We start from the raw sequence: 20,583 nt of genomic DNA, 5'->3' as shown, positions 1-20,583 counted from the left end.
AGGACCATTACCCCCTTCAAAATATATAGAGAATGTCACATAATCATTTCTAGAATAAACTCAGTATAACCATATGATTTGAAAATGCCTTACATGTTGTCGTTGGAAGTAGGGATGCTTCTGGAGATAGGATCTCGCCTGTGTAGCCCAGGCTGCCCTTGAACTCATGATCCTCCTTCATTTATCTCCTGAGTGTTAGGGTTTACAAGTGTGCACCACCATGAAGACATACTGTTTAAAAAATAACCATATGCCTTTATTGAACACAGCAACAGATTTCCATTTATAAGATGCAAAACGAATTCTATGTTTCTCCACATGAAATCTCTCAGTTTCCCGTAGTCACAAGATGAAGCTAAAGCTAATAGGAACTGTTTATGTTCACAGCTTTCAGTCTCCTCCCTTCTCGGAAGGGGATATTCTAAGACCTTCATGGCATACCTGCAGAAGAGGCAACAGAAAAAAAAAAAAAAATATATATATATATATATATATAGTTTCCCAGCATATACACATGTGTCATAATTTTTTTTTTTGCCAGTCCTGGGCCTTGAACTCAGGGCCTGAGCACTGTCCCTGGCTTCTTTTTGCTCAAGGCTAGCACTCTGCCACTTGAGCCACAGTGCCACTTCTGGCCGTTTTCTGTATATGTGGTGCTGGGGAATCGAACCCAGGGCTTCATGTGTGTGAGGCGAACACTCTACCACTGGGCCATATCCCCAGTCATGTGTCATAAATTTTAATTTATAGTTTAGGCAAAGAAAGAGATTAGTAACAACAAATAAGACAGTAGAACAATATAACAATATGCTGTAAAAAGTTCTTTTGAAATGTATTTAGTTGCTTACTTCTGGAATTTCTCATTTAGTATGTTTGGATTGCAGTTAACCCCAGCTATATGAAACTACAGGAAGCTTTTGGGAGGAGGACAACTGTACAACATAATGTTTAGATAAATATGTACAATATAAAATTTATATAAATGTATATAAGTTACACAATTACCACATGGAGATTTTAAATGGTCAAAACATACGTAAGACTCTGACATGTATACCCTGTTTCCTATGGATGGGACCTATGGTAATTCAAAGGAATTTTCTGGTTGATAGTAATTATAGTCAGTCCCTCTTCACCTGTCAAGTTTAAATGTTGGAATCTTCACCTCTATAGTGACCCCATTAGAGATCCCCATGAAAACTCGATCAAATATACAAATCACCTTTGTTTTTAAAAAAAATGCACAAAATGGTGAGTGGGGATAATGGAGGACTGTAGTTTTCAAGTTAAGATGAATTCATTAAGGCTCAAAATCTCTAAATGGGGTTTTGTCTGCGTCTCGTGTCTTCCCCTCCGTGTCCACCCTCCGTGGGCGATGCCGGAAGGCCGGTAGGAATAGACCTCGCGGGGATCACACGCCGTTAAAGGCACCGTGGCACCGGATTCTGCAGTGCCTGCAGGTACTGGTCAGATGGACATAAGTGTTGGCACCGGGCTTGCCTTCACCCGCAGGGACGGCCCCCGCCTCACTGTGGTTTGTTCTGGGTCTGGTTCGGGGCGCCACTTCTATTTATTTATTTATTTTTTAGCCAGTCCTGGGCCTTGGACTCGGGGCCTGAGCACTGTCCCTGGCTTCTTTTTGCTCAAGGCCAGCACTCTACCACTTGAGTCACAGCGCCACTTCTGGCCATTTTCTGTATATGTGGAGCTGGAGAATCGAACCCAGGGCCTCATGTATACGAGGCAAGCACTCTTGCCACTAGGCCATATCCCCAGCCCCTCGGGGCTCCACTTCTAGCACCATGTGGTCTTTGTACGTTTCTAAGCTCCAGCAACTACCGAGCTGCTTACTGAGTTGCCAGAACTATCTCCAAGGGACCAGAGTTGTGTTTCCGTTAGTGCTTGAGCTGTGACCCCGCACAGATCTGGAGGGGCTGGCACAACCTGGCTTACGCTGCCCAGATCTCGAGGGGACACACGACGTGGATTTTCCCTCGTAGACAGCGGGCAGCTATAACAAAACACTCGAGTGGCGTCCATGGCAGATTCCTGATAATCTTACTATTGATTCCTCTTAGCTCTGGAAGCTGGGACGTTCAAGACCAGGCTCTCCTAGCTTGCAGACAGTTACTCCCTTGGGGTATCCTCTCACGATGGAGAGAGAGGGAGGACAGAAACAAACAGAGCGAGCGTACAAGCTCTCTGGTGACTCTTTATAGTGATCCTAGCAGGAGCTCCTATGCTGGGCACTCCCAAGGGCCCCACCCCTCCTATCCATTAGAGACCAGGTCCTTAGCGTAAGAATGTGGTAGGACACACAGGCATTCTGTAACAGCACCAGTATTACCAGTATGTGATTTTGTAGAATACAAGGTTTTCAGGAAGGTATGCTTTGATTTAAGTCAGCAACAAGTGTTGTTGTTTTTTTAATAGTCATACCACTCATGAATATAGTTGACCAGTTTCTGAATTGGAATATTGCAAATATCATATACACACAGATAGGCAATTTCATAAGTCCTATACTGTCTTTTTGTCTAAAAGCAGATGACATTGTCATTTACTTACATTAACCATTCCTAGGGTTTCCCCTTTAAGGAATCTCATGACTTCCCATGGAAATAGAAGCATGAACTTACAAAGTTGATTAGAAGAGACCCATATACCCTTGTATAGATATGGGTGTATTGTAGATATGGGTGTATTGGGTTCATGGTAGATCTGAAGTGTGGGGCCCTTTCTACCTTTTCCTTTCTTAAAGAAAGCCAGTTGCGTGGGCAGAACAGAGGACTCTGAAAGCTTTGCCAAGCGGTCTGTAGCTAGCTAGCCTCTCAAGATAGCAAGGCCACGCCTGTGTTGGGAGGATCAAGCTAGACATGACAGTTAACTAGGAAATGGAAGCCGCTTCACAGTTTGCTTTCATTTGGGGCTGCATCTTCAGCCACAGAACAAAACTAAAAGGGGTAGTTTTTGTGAAATTCCTGATAACCTTAGGAGCATGAGACTGCCAAGGAATATATTCAGCCATTTCTGCAGCCCATCAAGGGCACAGTATCAAGGAAGGGCGTGGAGAATGCAATGTACTCAGTTCCTCAGAAAGCATTCCGTTTCTTGTTCGAGTTCAAACAGGAAAGTAATGGGAGGAAGCGTATTGCCATCTACCCAGCCACGAGGCTCCAAGATCAACACTGCATGGCCACACAGGCAGACGCCATTTCTTCTCCTCTACCTGGAGAAGGAGATCGCTAGAGCCATACCAGATTCCTTGCAGCCAAACTGAGTTTGTAAATGTCAAATCCAGTTTCCGAAGCGGCTAGAGCCGAGCAAGGTGGTAATCCCAGCCATTCAGGAGACAGAGGCTAGAGGATCAAGGCTAATCTGAGCAAAGTTAGTGAGACTCCATCTCAGAAACAAAATAAAAGCAAAAGGGCTGCGGGCATGGCTCCAGGGGTAAAGCACTTGCCTAGCATGCTTATCGCCTTGGCTTCGACCCCCGTGACTGTCTGTTACACATTGCCTGTGTGTAGTCATAAATGTGCTATAGAGCACTGGCGTTTACTATTCTATTTCTTGTGACAACTGACTTTGGAAAGAGAGACATTGAGATGACTTTGAACAGCCAGACTAAAGTCAAAAAGGGAGGCAAAAATCATGTCTGGATATTGACCTTGGAAAAAGGAACTAAAATGATATTTATAAGGGGACACAACAATTTGTAGACCAGAGGTTATCTCTCTCCCTTGAGTTCTACCGCTGGAAGACACTCGAATCTATCAAAGCATGAGGACATTTCTCCTGGCTTTCCCCCTGCTTGAGGTGCCGAGTGAGAATTGGCAGTCAATAATGCTCTCTGCCAGTCACCCTGCACCCAGCCCCACGAAGCTCACTGAACCACAGAACATGCTGCAGCCCAGAAGATGATGGCTGCCCAGCACCCGTTCTAAGATGTCAGTGCCCCCTGAACTAGGAAACTCTTGAGCATATGAATTAATAATCATAGTGTTTACTTCTGGCAAAGGGCCGAATTTAGAGCAGTGCCCTAGGAACTTCAATATGCAAGTGAAGTGAATCACTTGACCGACTTCTCAAAGTACAGGCTTAAATTCTAAAGATCTGGGACAGGGCTAAGATTCTGATCTCTCTCTCTCTCTCTCTCTCTCTCTCTCTCTCTCTCTCTCTCTCTCTCTCTCTCTCTCTCTCTCTCTCTCTCTGCGTACTTACCCAGTATGTGGACTTGAACTCAGGGCCTGGCACTGTCCCAAAGCTTTTTCTCTCAAGGCTGGCAATCTACTACTTGAGCCACCGCTCTACTTCTGGCTTTTTGGTGATCTCACCGCTCTCTCGCCCAGGCTAGCTTAGAACCATGATCTCAGCCTCCGGAGTAGCTTACAGATGTGAGCCACCAGTCCCTGGTAGATTCGTGTGTGTGTGTGTGTGTGTGTGTGTGTGTGTGTGTGTGTGTGTGTGTGTGTTTTAAAGACCCTCTCTTGTTCTGCTAGGGCTACTGGTCTTGGGCTACCTAAATGAATGTGCTGAGAATTACATTCCCTGGTTTCTCTGAACCTAGGAAGAGGAGGGAAAGCCCGAAGGAAAAAATAGTTTTATAAACATGACACAGGTCACCCAGCCATGAGATTGCGGCTGAAGGAGTGGGGCAGTCTGGTCCTCACCTTTCCCCTGGGGAGATCACTGAGAAGGAGACAGGTGGCTCCATCGCCTACGCTCTCCAACCAGCAGGGCACAAAGGAGTATTCCTTACAGTCTATGCATCTTGTTTCACAGTGACATAAATTTAAAGTGTGTACACTTCACAGAAGTCTCAGAATGTGCCCGTCTACGTGTCGTGAAAGGCAAAGCAGATTTCTGCAATGCTCGTTCTGAAAGGCGGCAGTGCTTCCGCACAAACTCACCAGAACCCTCCTTTATTGATTTATTCACTCACTTATTAGGTTAAATGCCACTAAATTATAACCACCACTAATTCCACCACCCAGAGACACTCATCATTAGCTTTTCCTAGTCACAGACAGCCATCACGTGTGATGTATTATAAATTCCTTGTGCTTCCCAATGTCTCTACTTAAAAACTATCCAAACCTTTCCCTCACTACACAAAGCCAGCCAAAGAAGGCGTCTAAGAAAATGTCTTCAGTCTCTGAAAACAATGCTTTATATATTAAAAAGAGTGTTGGGCAATTTTCTACACTGTCCTCAGTGTGTCATTGTCATCCGAGGATATTAGGAAATCGCGTTTTTCTGATTTAAATTAAGTTAGAGGGCTGCGGGGGTTCTGTCAACAAATGGGCTGGATATATTCCTCTTTTGCAAGCCCTAACATCCTCTTGGCTACATTGCGAGTATAAAAGCTACTTCTGACTCCATTCAGTCAGCTGAGGGGCCGGAAGCTTGAAAAGTAATTACTCAGAAGAACCAAACTATTTAAGTGGTTCTTATTAGACCAGGCACCATTTTCCAATCGAATAAAAACAAGAATTAAATGAATTAAACCTCCACAGATGCCTACTTTGGATGGTTGTTTAGGCTGCGTTCGGGGGCCTATGTATAGTACCTCGGTATTCATGAGGTGGGCTGTTCCAAGGTCTCAGCAGAAATAAAGTTCAGGCATACTGCTTCATTCCCTTTTCTCCTTAGTTTATGGGTAAAGGAACCTGTTGAAAGGAGAATGAGCCCCATCACAGGCATCTCCTCAAGAGGAATGGCTGGGATCACTAAAAATCACTGTCAAGAAAAGTGAACTTAAGGGCATTGACTTTCATTCCCATTACAGAAGAAAATAAGCAACTCTTTGGGTCATGTCTGCCTTGATATTTTAGCCTTTCTTTTCCTTACAAGGATTATAGGTAGCATCAGATGCACCACTTAAAATGAATCTAATTATTCCTTTGAAGAACTTTGTAAGAATTAGAAATATAAGTACCTTGAGTTTTATGCTTATGATCTGAAAGTATAGCAGTTCCATTTTAATGACATCCTTCCCTTGACTAACCTATACTCTCAATATCTTTACCCAACAACATAGAAAAGAAACACCCTTTTAAATCTTCATGCTATTCATTCATCCATTCAATGAGTCTTATGGGCAACATACATTTCTTGGTCTTGGGGAGATTAAAAAACACTTATTCTTGTGGTGTTTAAGAAGGTTACTACAATATGCATTTAATGAACATTTATAGTTCTTAATGTCACCTTTCTATATAAAGAGAACATTTAAGCCACCAGGAATAGTTTATCATTGTCAATTATAATTTGAAACTGTAGATAAAATAGTAACAATGCACTTGACTCAAAGTGAATTGCTACTGCATCTGTATTCTTATCTTTCTTTCTTAGCTTTTTTTTTTTTTTTCCCCACCAGTCCTGGGGCTTGAACTCAGGGCTCGGGAACAGTCCTTGAGCTTCTTTTTGCTCAAGGCTAGCACTTTACCACTTGAACCACAGCCCCACTTCCAGCTTTTGATGTTTATGTGGTCCTGAGGAATGAAACCCAGGGCTTCCTGCACGCTAGGTAAACACTACCAGTAAAATCACATCCCCAGCCCCAAGGAGGATGGGCGGGGAGGGGGCATACACGAAATTGGTGTACCTATACATGACCTCAAAGAGGCCATGTCTTCTAGTTGTCTTTTAACTGATTTCTCTACATTCTTGGTCTCGATGATTCCTCGGCTCATTCATAAAACGTGTGTGGAATAATAGCACACACACTCTACACCCATGTCTCACATCACCGTCAACTTGTATTGTATTTTTTTATATATTCCATCTCCGGTTATCTTTTCTCCCATGAGTCAGAAGGAAGGCCAACTAGTGATTCACGAAGAGCAGTTAGAGGCACAGAATTCTACCGCTGCCGCCGCTAGTGGGATCAGAACCCTCCCTTTCTGCAGAATGTCACCTAGTAAATGATGGCGGGCTAGTTGAGTCAAAGACTCCCGAGGCTGCTTTTCCAGTGGCCAGAAATGTCACCCTGTCCCAAACCACACAAAATTAATATGAGAAGAAAAATCGAGAAGACACCGGATATTCAACAGCAGCAAGTAGGCAGGGAAAACAGTGCATTCACTTTTCTGGGCATAATCATTTTAACTTTTCTCTGCTTTAGCCCAACCATGCCTTTATTCCCAAAAAAGACTCACTGGGGAAAGCTGGAAAAAGTTTGTCAATGTGTCCTGAATAGAGACGTGTCGGTCTATGTCTTAAGGGCCTTTTACATAAGTTGACCATTTCCAGATTTAAATAAGAGGCTGAATAAAACTAATGGAGTTTTCAGAACTGCCACGGGAGTTGCGAAACACCGAGTTTTCAACACAAAATGAGACTCTTGTTGGGAAGAAGAGCTAGGTGGTTGTTATGTGTTTAGTATTTTTGTTTGTAATATATATGTTTTTGAGTCATGGTAGAAACAGCTTGAGGCCAAGCCTGAAATTATTATTACTGCTCAAGAAAACTGGGACTGTAGGGCTTGCATATTGACTTTTCTGCAAAGTCAATTATAAGCTCTGACCTCCAATGATCACCTACTCTGTTCTGGTTCTTAAGGACCCTGGCTGCTTTGGCTACCCTAGCGCAGGTGGCGCAACGGATGACATTTGTTTGCACTCCATAGCAGAAAGGGCCTCCACCTCCCTTCACGGTGACTGAGGAAATTCCCACTGCTCACTTCCCCTCCCAGACTGGGTAGTGAGAAGTCAGGACCGTGTTGCCTGCCTGGTCCAGCTTGAATGACACTACCAAAGCAGAAGAACCAAAAAAGACTTCTCAGGGCTTCTCCGCTTCCTCTCTAAGTGATGGCAATTGGAGAATGATTTTAACAAAACCTAAACAGTACAGAATGGTAGATGCCTGTAATGCCAGCCCCTGAGACACTAAGGCAGCGGCACTGTATGAGTTCAAGGTGAGCCTGGGTTCCATAAGGAGAAGCTGTATTAAACAAATTCACTTGTCAGATCATTCTGATGCATACATAGGATCAAAAAATTTATGAGAATTGTGACTTACATGTGTGCCTAAGCAAAATTAATTTATTCCTATTTTTGAGACAATTCATTTATATTATCTCAGTAATCAAACTCTGCCATTAAGAAAAAGTCCATGACCTATATTGCAAATAAGATGCCTTCTTTGGCTGTTATTAGTGTTCTTTTTCTTCACAAGATAAACATGATACATATATAATGTGTACATTAAATGTTATAGGTCTTCTTTCTTTATGCGGAGGGTTTAACTTTTGCTTCAGTAATACAAGTACATCCATACATAATACTGTGATACTCTTTCCAAAAAATTGGCTTGAAAAATATTATCTAGAAAAAAAAAACACAAGATGAAAACACTAGTTGAATTCTGAGTTTGTTCATTAACAAGGGTTTATCTTGACCAATGCAATCAACCCTGTGATATTGCCACAAGCCAGTGACAAGAGAAATTAATTGATATATCCAAGTAAACCGAATTTTCAGGGAAGCTTTAGTTGCTAAAATAAAATAAAACATCTAGCTTCCAAGTACAAAATACCACTGTAATTCACTTGTCTTGGGTGATTTTTGATTGCTGTATAGTTTCTTAGAATGTCTTCTGTGCTGGCTAACGTTGGTTTTGTATTTTTCTTTCAAAAATTGTCTGAGCTGCCTGCCAGGCACCTGTGGCTCACGCTTGTGGTCCTAGCTGTTCAGGAGGCTGACATCTGAGGATTGGGATTGGAAGCCTGCATGGGCAAGAAAATCTGTGAGATTATCATCTCCAGTTAGCTACGAAAAAAAGAAAAAAAAGAAAAAAATGGGCAGGAAGTGGAGCTGTGACTTAGTGGTAGAGCTCTAGCCTTGAGCACAAAAGTTCAGGACAGAGACACACACACACAGGACAGAGACACACACACACACACACACACACACACACACACACACACACACACACACACACACACACACACACCCCGGTGGCTCCACAGGTCTCTTTTGAAAGCAGTAAATGGGGTGCAACTCCGTCTCTTGTCTCTGGATGCAGACCTTTGCTGCCTGAGGAATGCAGAGCCGCCGTGCAGCCCGCGCAGACGCTGACGTCGGAGTGCTCCCGCCTCTGTCGCAACGGCTACTACACCCCGACGGGCAGATGCTGCTGCAGCCCCGGCTGGGAGGGCGACTTCTGTAGGATCGGTCAGTATCTCCGCTGTCACCCACAAGACGGGAGGTGGGACGGCCGGGGTGGCGGGGCCGGGGAGGGGGGGGGGGGGGGGATGAGCACGGTGTTTCGTCCAGAGTCCTCCCACACGCACAGTGTTTAGACACGCACGCGGCCTTCACGCCCGCCTTTCCTATTCCGCTCTGTTAGCTGCTCACCTCGGTGAGTCCGTGACGAGCATAAAAGACCTGCAGGCGACTGAGGCCTTTCAAAAGGTTAAAAAAAAAAAAAGGGAGAGAATTGCCCCACGATGTCATCTCCGTGGGGTGTTCGGCCCTGAGCCCTCACACCCACCAATGACACAGTGTTCGCCAACCCTCTCTCTGAGTGCTAGCATTTTCCAGACACCCTATAAATGCCCTCCGTGGCTTTACTGCTGGCGGTCTGGCTAAGGCACGCTCTCTCTCTCTCTCTCTCTCTCTCTCTCTCTCTCTCTCTCTCACACACACACACACACACACACACACACACACAGTTTTTCAGTGAGTGTTATTAAATACGAAGGGAAAATGCAGTTATCTAGAGGTGTACTGGGAGATTTTTCAATTCTGTTTGTCACTCCCTCGTGAACCGTCAGCTAGGTGCGTTGCTGCTGAAAGACAGCAAAGGAGACATATTTACTCAGGGTCTCTCTATCCCTTAACATGAGATGCTTCAATGTGGCGCCATTTACCTTGCACTTGGTGTGAAATAAGAAAATGACACATCTAGAAGCTTAAGAGCTGAAGAGATCCCTGTTAACTATGTATATTCAATAACCATGTATCTTATTTAGAAATGTTTGTGATCTCTGCTTTTTATTTCCCACGTTAAAGTGCCTCCTGCCAATGAAAATACAAACTCCAAATTAATACTTAGTAGTATTCTTACCTTACAAATACTTCCCTTAATTCACTCTACATTTATATTTGTTTCCAAAAATTGGTGGCCACAACCTCTGTTTACTTTACGCATTGTCTAGCAAAAAAAAAATCAACATAAAAATCACATATATCGGGGCTGGGAATATGGCCTAGTGGCAAGAGTGCTTGCCTCGTACACATGAGGCCCTGGGTTCAATTCCCCAGCACCACATATATAGAAAATGGCCAGACGTGGCGCTGTTGCTCAAGTGGCAGAGTGCTAGCCTTGAGCAAAAAGAAGCCAGGCCCAGGAATGGCAAAAAAAAAAAAAAAATCACATATATCATGTATCATATATCATGTATCATATATCATGATCAAAATACATTCATAATATGATCAGTGACTGTAGATGGTTATCTAGGAGTGAGCTCACTTAAAATCCAAGAGAAGTCATTATATTAATTTAAACCAAGTGCTTATCATCTATTGACTGATTCTCTTCCCTCCTTGTTAGATGACCAAACAATAAGTATCGATGTCAAAATGTAATATTGAAATGTCTGCTAACATAGGGCCCTTGGGCTTCTTTGATACCTGCCCCGTCTACTCGCTGTCCCTTGTAATGGAGCCAACCCTTCCTCTAACTGCAACATCTCCTCCAGTAACCAGTCAACAAGTCCTGAGTGGCTTCTCCTTTGTTTAAACAAAGGGTGAATAAATTATCTTGAATACCGGTAGCATTATACCTATGTTAGTAGGCATTCATAATAATGTGAGAAATTGACATTATTTGAGTAATTGTTTAGGTTTATTTTGGAAGAATACTTTACTTTTTCCAATGAAATTTTCTTCTTTGTTATAAAAGCAATCCGGGACATTTTTGACACAAGCAAGCCCTTTATTCATATACCTAATGGTGTCATGGTCTCCTAAAGTTTAGAAAAGAAGATAGGCAATCCCTCCCTCCCTTCCTCCCTCCCTCCCTCCCTCCGTCCCTCCCTTCCTCCCTTCTTCCTTCCTTCCTTCCTTCCTTTCTTCCTTCCTTCCTTCCTTCCTTCCTTCCTTCCTTCCTTCCTTCCTTCCTGCATAAGCCTCAGACACCCTGATTTTTTCTTTTTGGCAGTACTGGCATTTGAACTCACGGCCTTGCACTGGCCTGGCAGGTGCTCTACCCTTTAAGCCATGTCTAAGTCTTTCTTGATTTTATCTGCTAATGTGTGAAAACACACTGAAATATCTTCTGCCAATAAAAATGAGAAGTCCGAATTAATACTTCGTAGCATGTTTAGCTCATAAATGCATTTTCAAGGGCGGAATGACTCTGACACCTCAGAATGCAAGGCGAGTCGTCAGAGACCTTGATTCTGCGCTGCCCTCTGTGGACACTGTCAGTAAATGGCAACAGGTTCATACACCAGATGCTATGGCTCCGTCTCACTCTAGCAGTCCCCCGCCTATATCGTAACGGTAGGGACTATTTCATAGAGACGTTCCATGCCGGAGAGTAGCCCCGAAAAGGACTGCTCAGTACATCCTTCACACTGAGCCCCAACGGACGGCAAAGGTGTGTTGCCCCCCGCCCCCCCCCCCCCATCACAAAGGGAAGCAGGAGCCAGGTCCACACTGGGCATGCTCCATCCACCCCGCCCTCAAGCCGGCCTTATCTCTGTGTCTCCTGGGAACTGCTGCAGGTGGCTGGCCTCCCCTCCAGAGCCTACGGAGGGGGAGGACGGGAGGGGGGGAGAGAGGACCCCAGTCCTGGAAGGCCCCTGTGTCACAGAGGGGTGCAAGGATGGAGATCTTTGTGGTAGGAATCGGTTCTGCAGAGAGCTGATACTGTTTCTCGTGATCTGTCTGGAAATGGCTCTCGTTCTCTATCTGTGCACGAGACCGAAGACCCCCTTGGCGGCCTGCCGGCTTCTCTGTCACATTGTCCCGGGACTCTCTTCTCCTCTCCTCCCCGCCTTGGCTCCCTCCTCCCGTATTGGTTGATCTCATAAAGAGGGCTGCTTGTCTCTCACCTAGAGAGAACAGGGGTGTGACACTGCGGTTGTCCTTGTTTCCTTTCAGCCAAATGTGAGCCAGCCTGTCGACACGGAGGTGTCTGCGTGAGGCCCAACAAGTGCTTGTGTAAGAAAGGCTACCTGGGGCCCCAGTGTGAACTCGTGGACAGGAACATCCGCAGAGTGACGCGGGCAGGTATTCTCGATCAGATCATTGATATGACATCTTACTTGCTGGGTCTCACAAGTTACGTTGTATAGTCTCTGGGACTGTTGGAATATTCCTTTCCAGTGGGCATTTATTTTTTATCCTGTCATTAAAAAGAAAGACTGTTATCCTGCTTCACACTCCTGATTTCATTTTTTAATTCATTTTACAAAAAAAAAAAACGAGCCCCAGCGCTGTGCAGCCAAACACGTGTGTTCACGTGTGCAAGGAGCTGCCCACGCGCACAACCCTGCTACGCGTGGCTACGTAACGGATGGGTTGCTAACGTGTATTCTTCCTGTGTGGAATAATTTGTGCAGAAATTCCACTGCCAATTGATCATGGAATTTCTCCATCACCACTTTTTTTTATTTGACTTGCCAGGAATTTTCTGTCTATAATGATGAAAGTCGACGTCAATAGGGTTTTGAAATGTTACTGTGCAATCTGATGGGCTAATAAAAAAAGGAAATATTTTTGTATTAAAGATCTATAATATGAGAGAGTGCTTCGGAGCTCCCTGATGAATTTCTAAGTGAGTGGCTTGATATAAAATTGCAATCTTCCTTTTTAATCAATGTATCTGGATTACACGATGTTACACGCTTCCTTTTTATTTGGCAGAGCAACCGAGTTACTTCAGCCTAATCTCTAGATTGTTTTCAATTTTTTTAAATGATTAAATCATTACAACGTATTTTAAAATCAGTCTTCCTAAAAGGCCTGTCTTTATTGTATATTTTATTTAACAATAGGCACTGGGTTTGTGTTACATATTTATATTTTTTTATTTTATTTTTATAATATAGACATCACCTAGATGAAACACCTTTACCCTCTCCTGTAAAAATACTAAAGTTACATTTTTCACCAACTTAAATTGGAAAGAAGGGGAGTGAGAAAGCAAACAGTCTTTAATGTGCTGTGGATCTAATCTAGCCATGTGTCCTTTTGCCAACATGTAATCATTAACAACGGATGAAAAAGCAAGAAAACAGCCAGTCCTTACAAAATTCCAGCCTTAAACATTTGTAAAGTGCCTTTCACCACAGCGAGACTGTTAGGGGTTATGTGATTAGAATGTGGCAGAGCTCACAGTGACTAGAACCTCACTGGCCAAGCGCTCACTTGTTGTTTTCGTAAATCCTGGCTGTGTAAGCTGTGCTGTTACAACTTTGTCACAGAATGACGTGTAATGAATGTGTTCCTTCAGGACTCCATGGAAATAGTCTCTGGTTAATGTATCAATACGTTTCCTGTAAGTGTTCTGTGCAGGTTTGGCAAAGAAATGACATGTCATTCCAACTTAAAACTACACCAAGTCTGATAGAGATTTTTCTTACTGGCTTTCCTCCACATGTGGATTTAAACGAATTATAAGGCCTCTCTGTACTAATCCCGAAGCATACACCCGTAGTCCCGTTGTCCTTAGGTAAATGCCCATTCCTTTACCATTTAAGTTGTCGCATGGTGTCGACTATGCAGCAAATGCTGACCTTCCAAACCTGCTCCTTACCTTAGAAATAGGAGCCTCAAAACAAAACAACAACAAGAAACAACCAAATGCAGTCGTAGCCAGCATTTCTCTGCCCTTTTCAAGTGAGAGATTGGTAATTAAAACCCAGTGAGCATTTGTAGAGGAGCCGCCATGGAGAAAGCTTGGTTAAGTCCACCGCTCATGTCTTTCTATATATGGTTACTTAAGTCGCAAGTGACCTCATGCCAAATGGAAATGGTTGAGAAACCTTGGTTCAGTGCTTGGTGAACAATAGCCTGTATTAAAAAGTGCATGCATAATGTTGCACAATTTAGATTCAATTGACAGTCCATTCAAAGAAGCTTCAGGATTAAATGAGCATGGAGACCAAATTGCCCTCTTACCCCAGAAAAGGGGTGGTCCCTTCTAGCCTTACTAACACTCCATTGGCCCAAGACTGTGACAAATCTTGCAGTGAACCATGCAGTAGCCTGCATCTGTAGGTTAATAGCAATCTTTTGTCTCTGTTGCTTTCTCTTCATAGCCTTTTAGTGAATTCCATCACAGAGAGTTTTATAATTAAAAAAATAATAATAATGTCCTGCCAACTATTTTTGTAAATGGCCCTTACCACCTAGCTGTCCCTTATTCAACCAAGGTGACGTTTAACAAAATGTGAACTTCTTGTGAGGGAGACAGCTGTCTACATCTGTCAAATTGTACAGTTTTATTGCACATTCTCCCATTCATAGTTGGAGTGAAAAGGATACTGCTATACATTCAGCATAACCTTAAAAATCAAATGCTAGTTCTTACAAATTTAGTCTCTCCCTCTCTTCCCCTAGATAAAAGGTTTCTATTGCTATTAGTCCTATTATTTATTATTTAGCTGTATCTAAAATAAAGCTATAATTAATAAATGGACCAGACCCAGAGGTTTTTGGTTGTTTTTTTTTTAATCTAGCCTTTTCCCAAGTCAAAAGTTTGAAATGACGTAGGTAGATAGATGCATCCAGGCACCGTTTGCTTTTCTATTGTGACTCGCCCAAAGAAAAGACCAAATTCTAAAAAGAAGGTAGCAAGATCCATATATATTAAGCCTAGGAGAGCAAATTCGCTGGAGTCATTTTCTTGTTTTCTTAGGAGAGATGGCTAATTGATGAACACATATTTTGACCTAAGTAGCCAATACAAACAACTCTCTGATCTTTTTCTTTCAGTAGTTTTTTTTTTACATGCATAAGTAGAGATTTATCTTCAATGATTCAGTGATAATAGGCAGGGTAGGAACTAAATTCTGTGGGCTGAAGAAACCTTATTATTTATCACACGAAAGGCAAAATATACCCAGCTTGTAAAGCACACACCCTATAATGGAAGGAAAATGTCCTTGGTATGAGGCTGATGTATAAGACAAAGATGAATTTTTTAAAAAAGGAGAGGAATATACATATATACATACATATATGTATATGTTATTGACTCCTTGTACATTCTAGATATTACTAAGCTTTATTGAATGTGCAATGAAGTCAGGTATGCATGGAGCTATCAAAGATAACCTTACTATCACTATTATTTCCAGACTCTTGCCCTAGTCACAGAACTTATTTTCTTCGCAGTTATATAAAAAAGGGTGAGATGAAAGCTAAACTAACAGATCACTGCGTTAAAAAGGAAGAAAGATTTAAAAGACTTAAGTGATGATACGAGTGCTTCCAATAGCTTTTCTTCTTGGAATCTTATTTCAGTGTAGCTATTGTTATTTTATCACAAAGAATACTCAGATCAATGGATCTATCTTATAAAGAAAGAGCAAAGAAACCTACACATGTCATTTGCACCTCTCAAGGCAGTCATTTCCCCCCTATTCATTTATTTGAAAATAACTATAGAGCATTATACCAGAAATTTTTTTAAATTTATTTTTGACATTGTCTCCATCTCTTAATCATAAACTACAATGATTAGGTATAAAATAATGAGGCCAGATGCTATACCTAGGGCCTTTCAAAGTCAACATTATTTAAACTTCTACTAGTCCAACTTCCCATTGACTCTTAGCTTTGAAAAATAAAAGGGGAACTGACTCTAACTTTTTAAGAGGGGAAGAATATCAGTATGTCATACGAAGTTCTACTTGGCTGATTAACAAATTATTTTCTGGGCACCTGTATAGCATGTTACCTAAGCTGTCTCTTTCACTATCTCTCTTTGAATGTCTTTCCTGCCTCCACACAATCAATCTACCTTGAATGTGATGATGCCAAGGCTATGAGAACTAAAACAAGTATCTCCTCAAAGACTTCCGGATCTTTCCCCACCTTGGGAATGGCATTTGAACCTGCAGAGATATCAGCTCAAAGCAGGCAATGTCTATCTTACTTCCAGGAAGTTGGTTCACCTCTTACTAGGAATACTGGCAGAACAGCATCCAAAGTTTTACCTTTAAAATACCTGAAATATGTGTTTGCTGTTGTATCTTCTCTCTCTCTCTCTCTCTCTCTCTCCCCCCGACCCTCTCTCTCTCTCTTTCTCTCTGTATCAGAGTAGTACAAATTGGTCACACCTTTAATAATGAATATGATGTTCAAAAGTGTAGAAGCGTTTAGATATTAACGTCCAATGACTTTTTAGAAGAGTGAGATGTATTTGTAGGAGCATGGGGAATGCTGGAACGCTGCTTTTGTCTCCTAGTGATCGTGTGCCTAGCTGCTATAGAGAGGTTTGTCCCTCCGTGAGATGAGCACTTTCTTAAATTCCTTATTAAATATGAAACCAACATAGATACACCCATCATGTACCTTGCTTCTCTATACCACCCATGCAGTATAGTTATCAGTTGAAAAATAAATTACAGATCCCTCTGACCAACATAAAAGTCTTATGCCTAAAACCTATTATTATGACTGGTTGTTTTCTTTTTAGCCAGACAACTAAGACATTTTAAAAAAGATGGTATAGCTCAACATTCATTCTAAGGTTACCTGTTAAGTATTTCATAAAGCCAAGCATTTTCATTCAGTTTTACTGTCCTTTTCTGGAAACACATAGATTACTTATAACTTCATTCCAAAATATATGTGAACATATGTAGGAACACTAGCATTCATATATAGAGTGATATCTCAATTAACTAGAATCTTGTAAGTTAAAAAAATAGCATATAGTAGTACAGGGGAAAAAAAACCCAAACATGAACAGTGCTGGAAGATTCCTGGACAAACACAAGCTTTCCCTTCACAGTTAGAAACCAATTGTTAAACATTCCCTTCTGCCCTAAGAAATAACTCATCTAGAGTTTCCATTCACAGGACTGAACAAAGGTGTCATCAGGTGTGGTATGGTCTGTGCCAAAATGCATGTCACATGCTTTATTTTATATTCTTAAATCTGAAACATGACTTTCCTGGAAAAAGTTATTCCTGTTGGATAGGATCCATTTCATAAGACTACTGTTAAGAAACCAAACTGACCACACATTTTCCATATCTCGTTATGGTCACAGGATATGTTCAGCCACCAAGAACCAGGCAAAATAACAAGATAAGCGATGCTGAAGTACTTGGGAATTTCTGAAACTTAATTCCTCAGGACACACTGCAACAGGCTATTTATGTAAGAGAAACCCTACTAATTACAGTGCAAGAATGGTCAAGTCATTACAATTAGTAAGCAGGGTAGAAAACTGAAAGCAAAAACCCGCATCTTCCTTGACTTTATCCGTGGTTGACTTTGTCCAGTTTTAATGAGTTCCCTTAATTCTAAGTATTTTGCTTTCCCTGGTTGTTCGTTTCTTTTAAGTGGTTGAAAGAGCAGTTTGTATAGAACCTTATTCCCAAAAGGTGCTAGAACCAATCCATGCCTTGATTTCTGTTAATCAGTCAGAAAGCCATTGAAACAGTGAGTAAAACCATCACACATTTAAAAGATCAGGGTAGATACATGAGCTGATTACATTTTCTGTGAAACAGCATATAAAGTTGCTGATTTAGCGTGATCTGAGTTCGGTCCAGTCTGATTTAGCTAATCCAGTTATGTGACATAAAGCATTCTGGACTCATCTTCTACTATTCAACTATCCATTCGTTCCTTACCCCCCAAAATATGTACTGAAGTGCCTACCATGATGGAATGCCATACTTAATAAGGACATTTACAAGGACTGGGTTAGGAGCTTCTGAGTATGATCAACACATTGGAAACAAAAGATAATTTCACCTCTGAGTAGCTCCTACTCAGCTCTACACTAGACTCCAGCGGTAATAGATAGTACAGATGGCCTAAAGAACATCTGTGTGTATCTGTATGTCTGCACACACCCATGTATATATATTTATCTCTCTGTACAAACACTGCATATGTATACACGCTATCTATGTAATATATAATATATGTATAATGCATATAAATTCTAACAAGTGAATTTGTGTTATCTTTAAAATAGAACGATTGTATCTTGAAGTGGTAAATGCAGAGAATTGGTTTTATTGTTGATCTGTGGATTTAATGATTTTTAGGTGAAAAGGATGTTTAAGTGTATAATTTTTCTTAATTTAATATATTTATGTAAATGCATGCCTGAAATTTGGTTAGATTGGCTGTGTTTTGTGTCTTTTAACGTGATCAAATGTATTAAACTTTATCTTATGACTTGATGTATATGTGCTATTTTAAAATTCACTTTTATATTTTAGAATTTTTAATTCCTAAATGTGCAGATCGATTATATAAACACTAATTTTTAAATATTGTATACCTAAGCAACTTTCAAAAATTCTGTCTTCTGTCATTTTTCAGTATTCTAACTTTAATATTTTCACCCCCGCATAGAACGCCAATGTCAGAGTCTGTTTCAGTGTGTAGATGTATTAGACAGCTCTGGAGATGTCCATTGATTTAAATTTCTTAGAAGTTAATGGCTCAAGTAAATAAGAGCAACCAAGCAAAGGGTATAGGAGAGTACTTGACGTATTCAATGCCCACACTGGTGACTACAGACCCCGCCCACTTCTGCAAGCTTGCCATTTGGCTCCCAGTTAATCCTACCAAAAGTATTTGACTGGTCTTCCCCATATGTTAGAATACCAATCTGCTCTCCTCCAAGCCCCATTTCTTCCTGGGGGCTGGAAAATGCATCTCACAGACCCACTGACAGAAAAAGCTGTCTCTCTGAAAGAGGTTACTGTTTCTACTAATAAATGCATGACCAGGTCCTTGCAGACAAAGGGTCCCAGACTTCAGGTTGCTCCTAGAAGTTTAAATTCAGGCAAAATAACACCATGACAATTGTCCTCTAGCTGATTCCCACCAAGGCTCAGAAGCCCCCGGCACCGCCCCCTGGCCCTCCGTCATTCCTCACGGAATGTGGCTGTTGTGCACTTTCTGACTCACTGCAGACCTAGAAAAGTCCTTCCAGACTTGAATAAAATAATAATCTGTACCTACAGTCCAGCGATGGCCGTGTGTTCTTGCTGTTGCTCATCTTTCCGAGTTCCTTCCCTGTCCCTTGTTTATCACCGTGAAACCAGACCCCTGCCTGAAGTTCCCTGTGCCATAAACATATCAGGTGGTTCCCTTTGCATAGTGTGATGGACAAAGATATTACTAACGGTGACTCGTCCACCGAGGAGAGGGAGGAACGGGGAGCGCTAGAAGGGGAGGAGATAGGGGTGGGAAAGTGGCTTCGTGGTAGAGCGCTTGCCTAGCACATACAGGGCCATGCCTCCCCCCCCCCCCCCAGCACCACAGTAACAACAACAAAAGAAAAAAGAAGCCAAAATTAAATGGGACACGAAGAAGAACACATGAATGGGCCACGTGTTCGATCCCCCTGCGGTCAGAATAAACCGAGGTCAGGGATCCCACTTGCACACCCGGTGTGGAGCAAGGTGTTGTTACTTTTGTGACCACGGAGAATTCTCAGCTTCCATCGACACCATGGCCACCGTGGGCCACCGCACCTGCCGACGCCTAGCGTGGCAGCCGTCTGCGTGCGCTTGCGTCTCCTCGCTCGCTCGCTCGGTGAGGAAACGTGGAAGCGAATGAGCTATTGCAAATGGAAACACAATTTAAAATAGCAGGCACGTTCAATCCCATCAGATTTCTTTATTTCTTTTTTTCAAAATTGAGTTGGAAGAAAAAAAAAATCAAAAGCCACTTGGATGAAATCTTCCAATTTTCACAAGTTCCCCTTTAATTGAGTTCCATGTGATATTTGCTGTGATTAAGACAAACAGAATTTAAAAGGGGATCGGAGGGAGCCGGGAGAGGGAAGGAGGGAAGGCTGCTTGAGTCCTGACTATAAAACTCATTCTTGGGACCAGGCCAGCATCAGAAACGACTTGAGCTCACTCTTGTAACTTAATAAGATGTTGTCAGATCCCTTTGACGTATTTATAGCCTTATAATTAAAACTCCTTGATGCGAAATGCATGTGCTTCATGTAAAGTAAGTTAGCTTATCACAGACGCTCGGTTCTATGAGCTGTGACCACCAAAAGCCGCCCACACCAGCTGGACTGGCAAGTGCCATGGCCAAGGCCGAGAATTAGGGATCTTGGGCCTGGGCTTTCGACCAATCGGGAAGCCCAGCATTGGGTACATCCATCTCCCTCCACCGGCGGGGCAGGGGCTTCCTTATGCAAGGTAAGTGAATAACACCAATACGAAATGTGTCGTGAGATAGCTAACGGGTATCAGGAAATGCTACTAATTCTAAAATCCATGTGGATCGGAGCTTCAGAATTACACACCTTCGCTAGGAACCTGGTACCCACTCCATTACACACTCTTTAACTCATTTTTCTCGGTTCTTCCAGCCCTCTCCCCCTCCTCCCTGATTCTCCCT

General features: G+C 42.3%; 1 protein-coding gene across 1 annotated transcript in view; it reads left to right on the top strand.

Moving 5' to 3' along the window:
• LOC125341439 (hedgehog interacting protein) overlaps positions 1-12,373 on the top strand; it is a 75,093-nt gene extending 62,720 nt beyond the window's left edge. The window contains exons 12-13 of the mRNA XM_048333486.1: positions 9,028-9,176; positions 12,117-12,373. Of these exons, the coding sequence (XP_048189443.1) occupies positions 9,028-9,176; positions 12,117-12,310 (343 nt within the window). The 3' untranslated portion in view covers positions 12,311-12,373. The remainder of the gene's footprint in view (positions 1-9,027; positions 9,177-12,116) is intronic.
• Positions 12,374-20,583: the final 8,210 nt, after the last annotated feature.

The sequence above is a fragment of the Perognathus longimembris genome, chromosome 24 (genome assembly GCF_023159225.1).
Source record: "Perognathus longimembris pacificus isolate PPM17 chromosome 24, ASM2315922v1, whole genome shotgun sequence".
Classification (NCBI taxonomy): Eukaryota; Metazoa; Chordata; class Mammalia; order Rodentia; family Heteromyidae; genus Perognathus; species Perognathus longimembris.
This window is presented reverse-complemented; position numbering and strand designations above follow the sequence as displayed.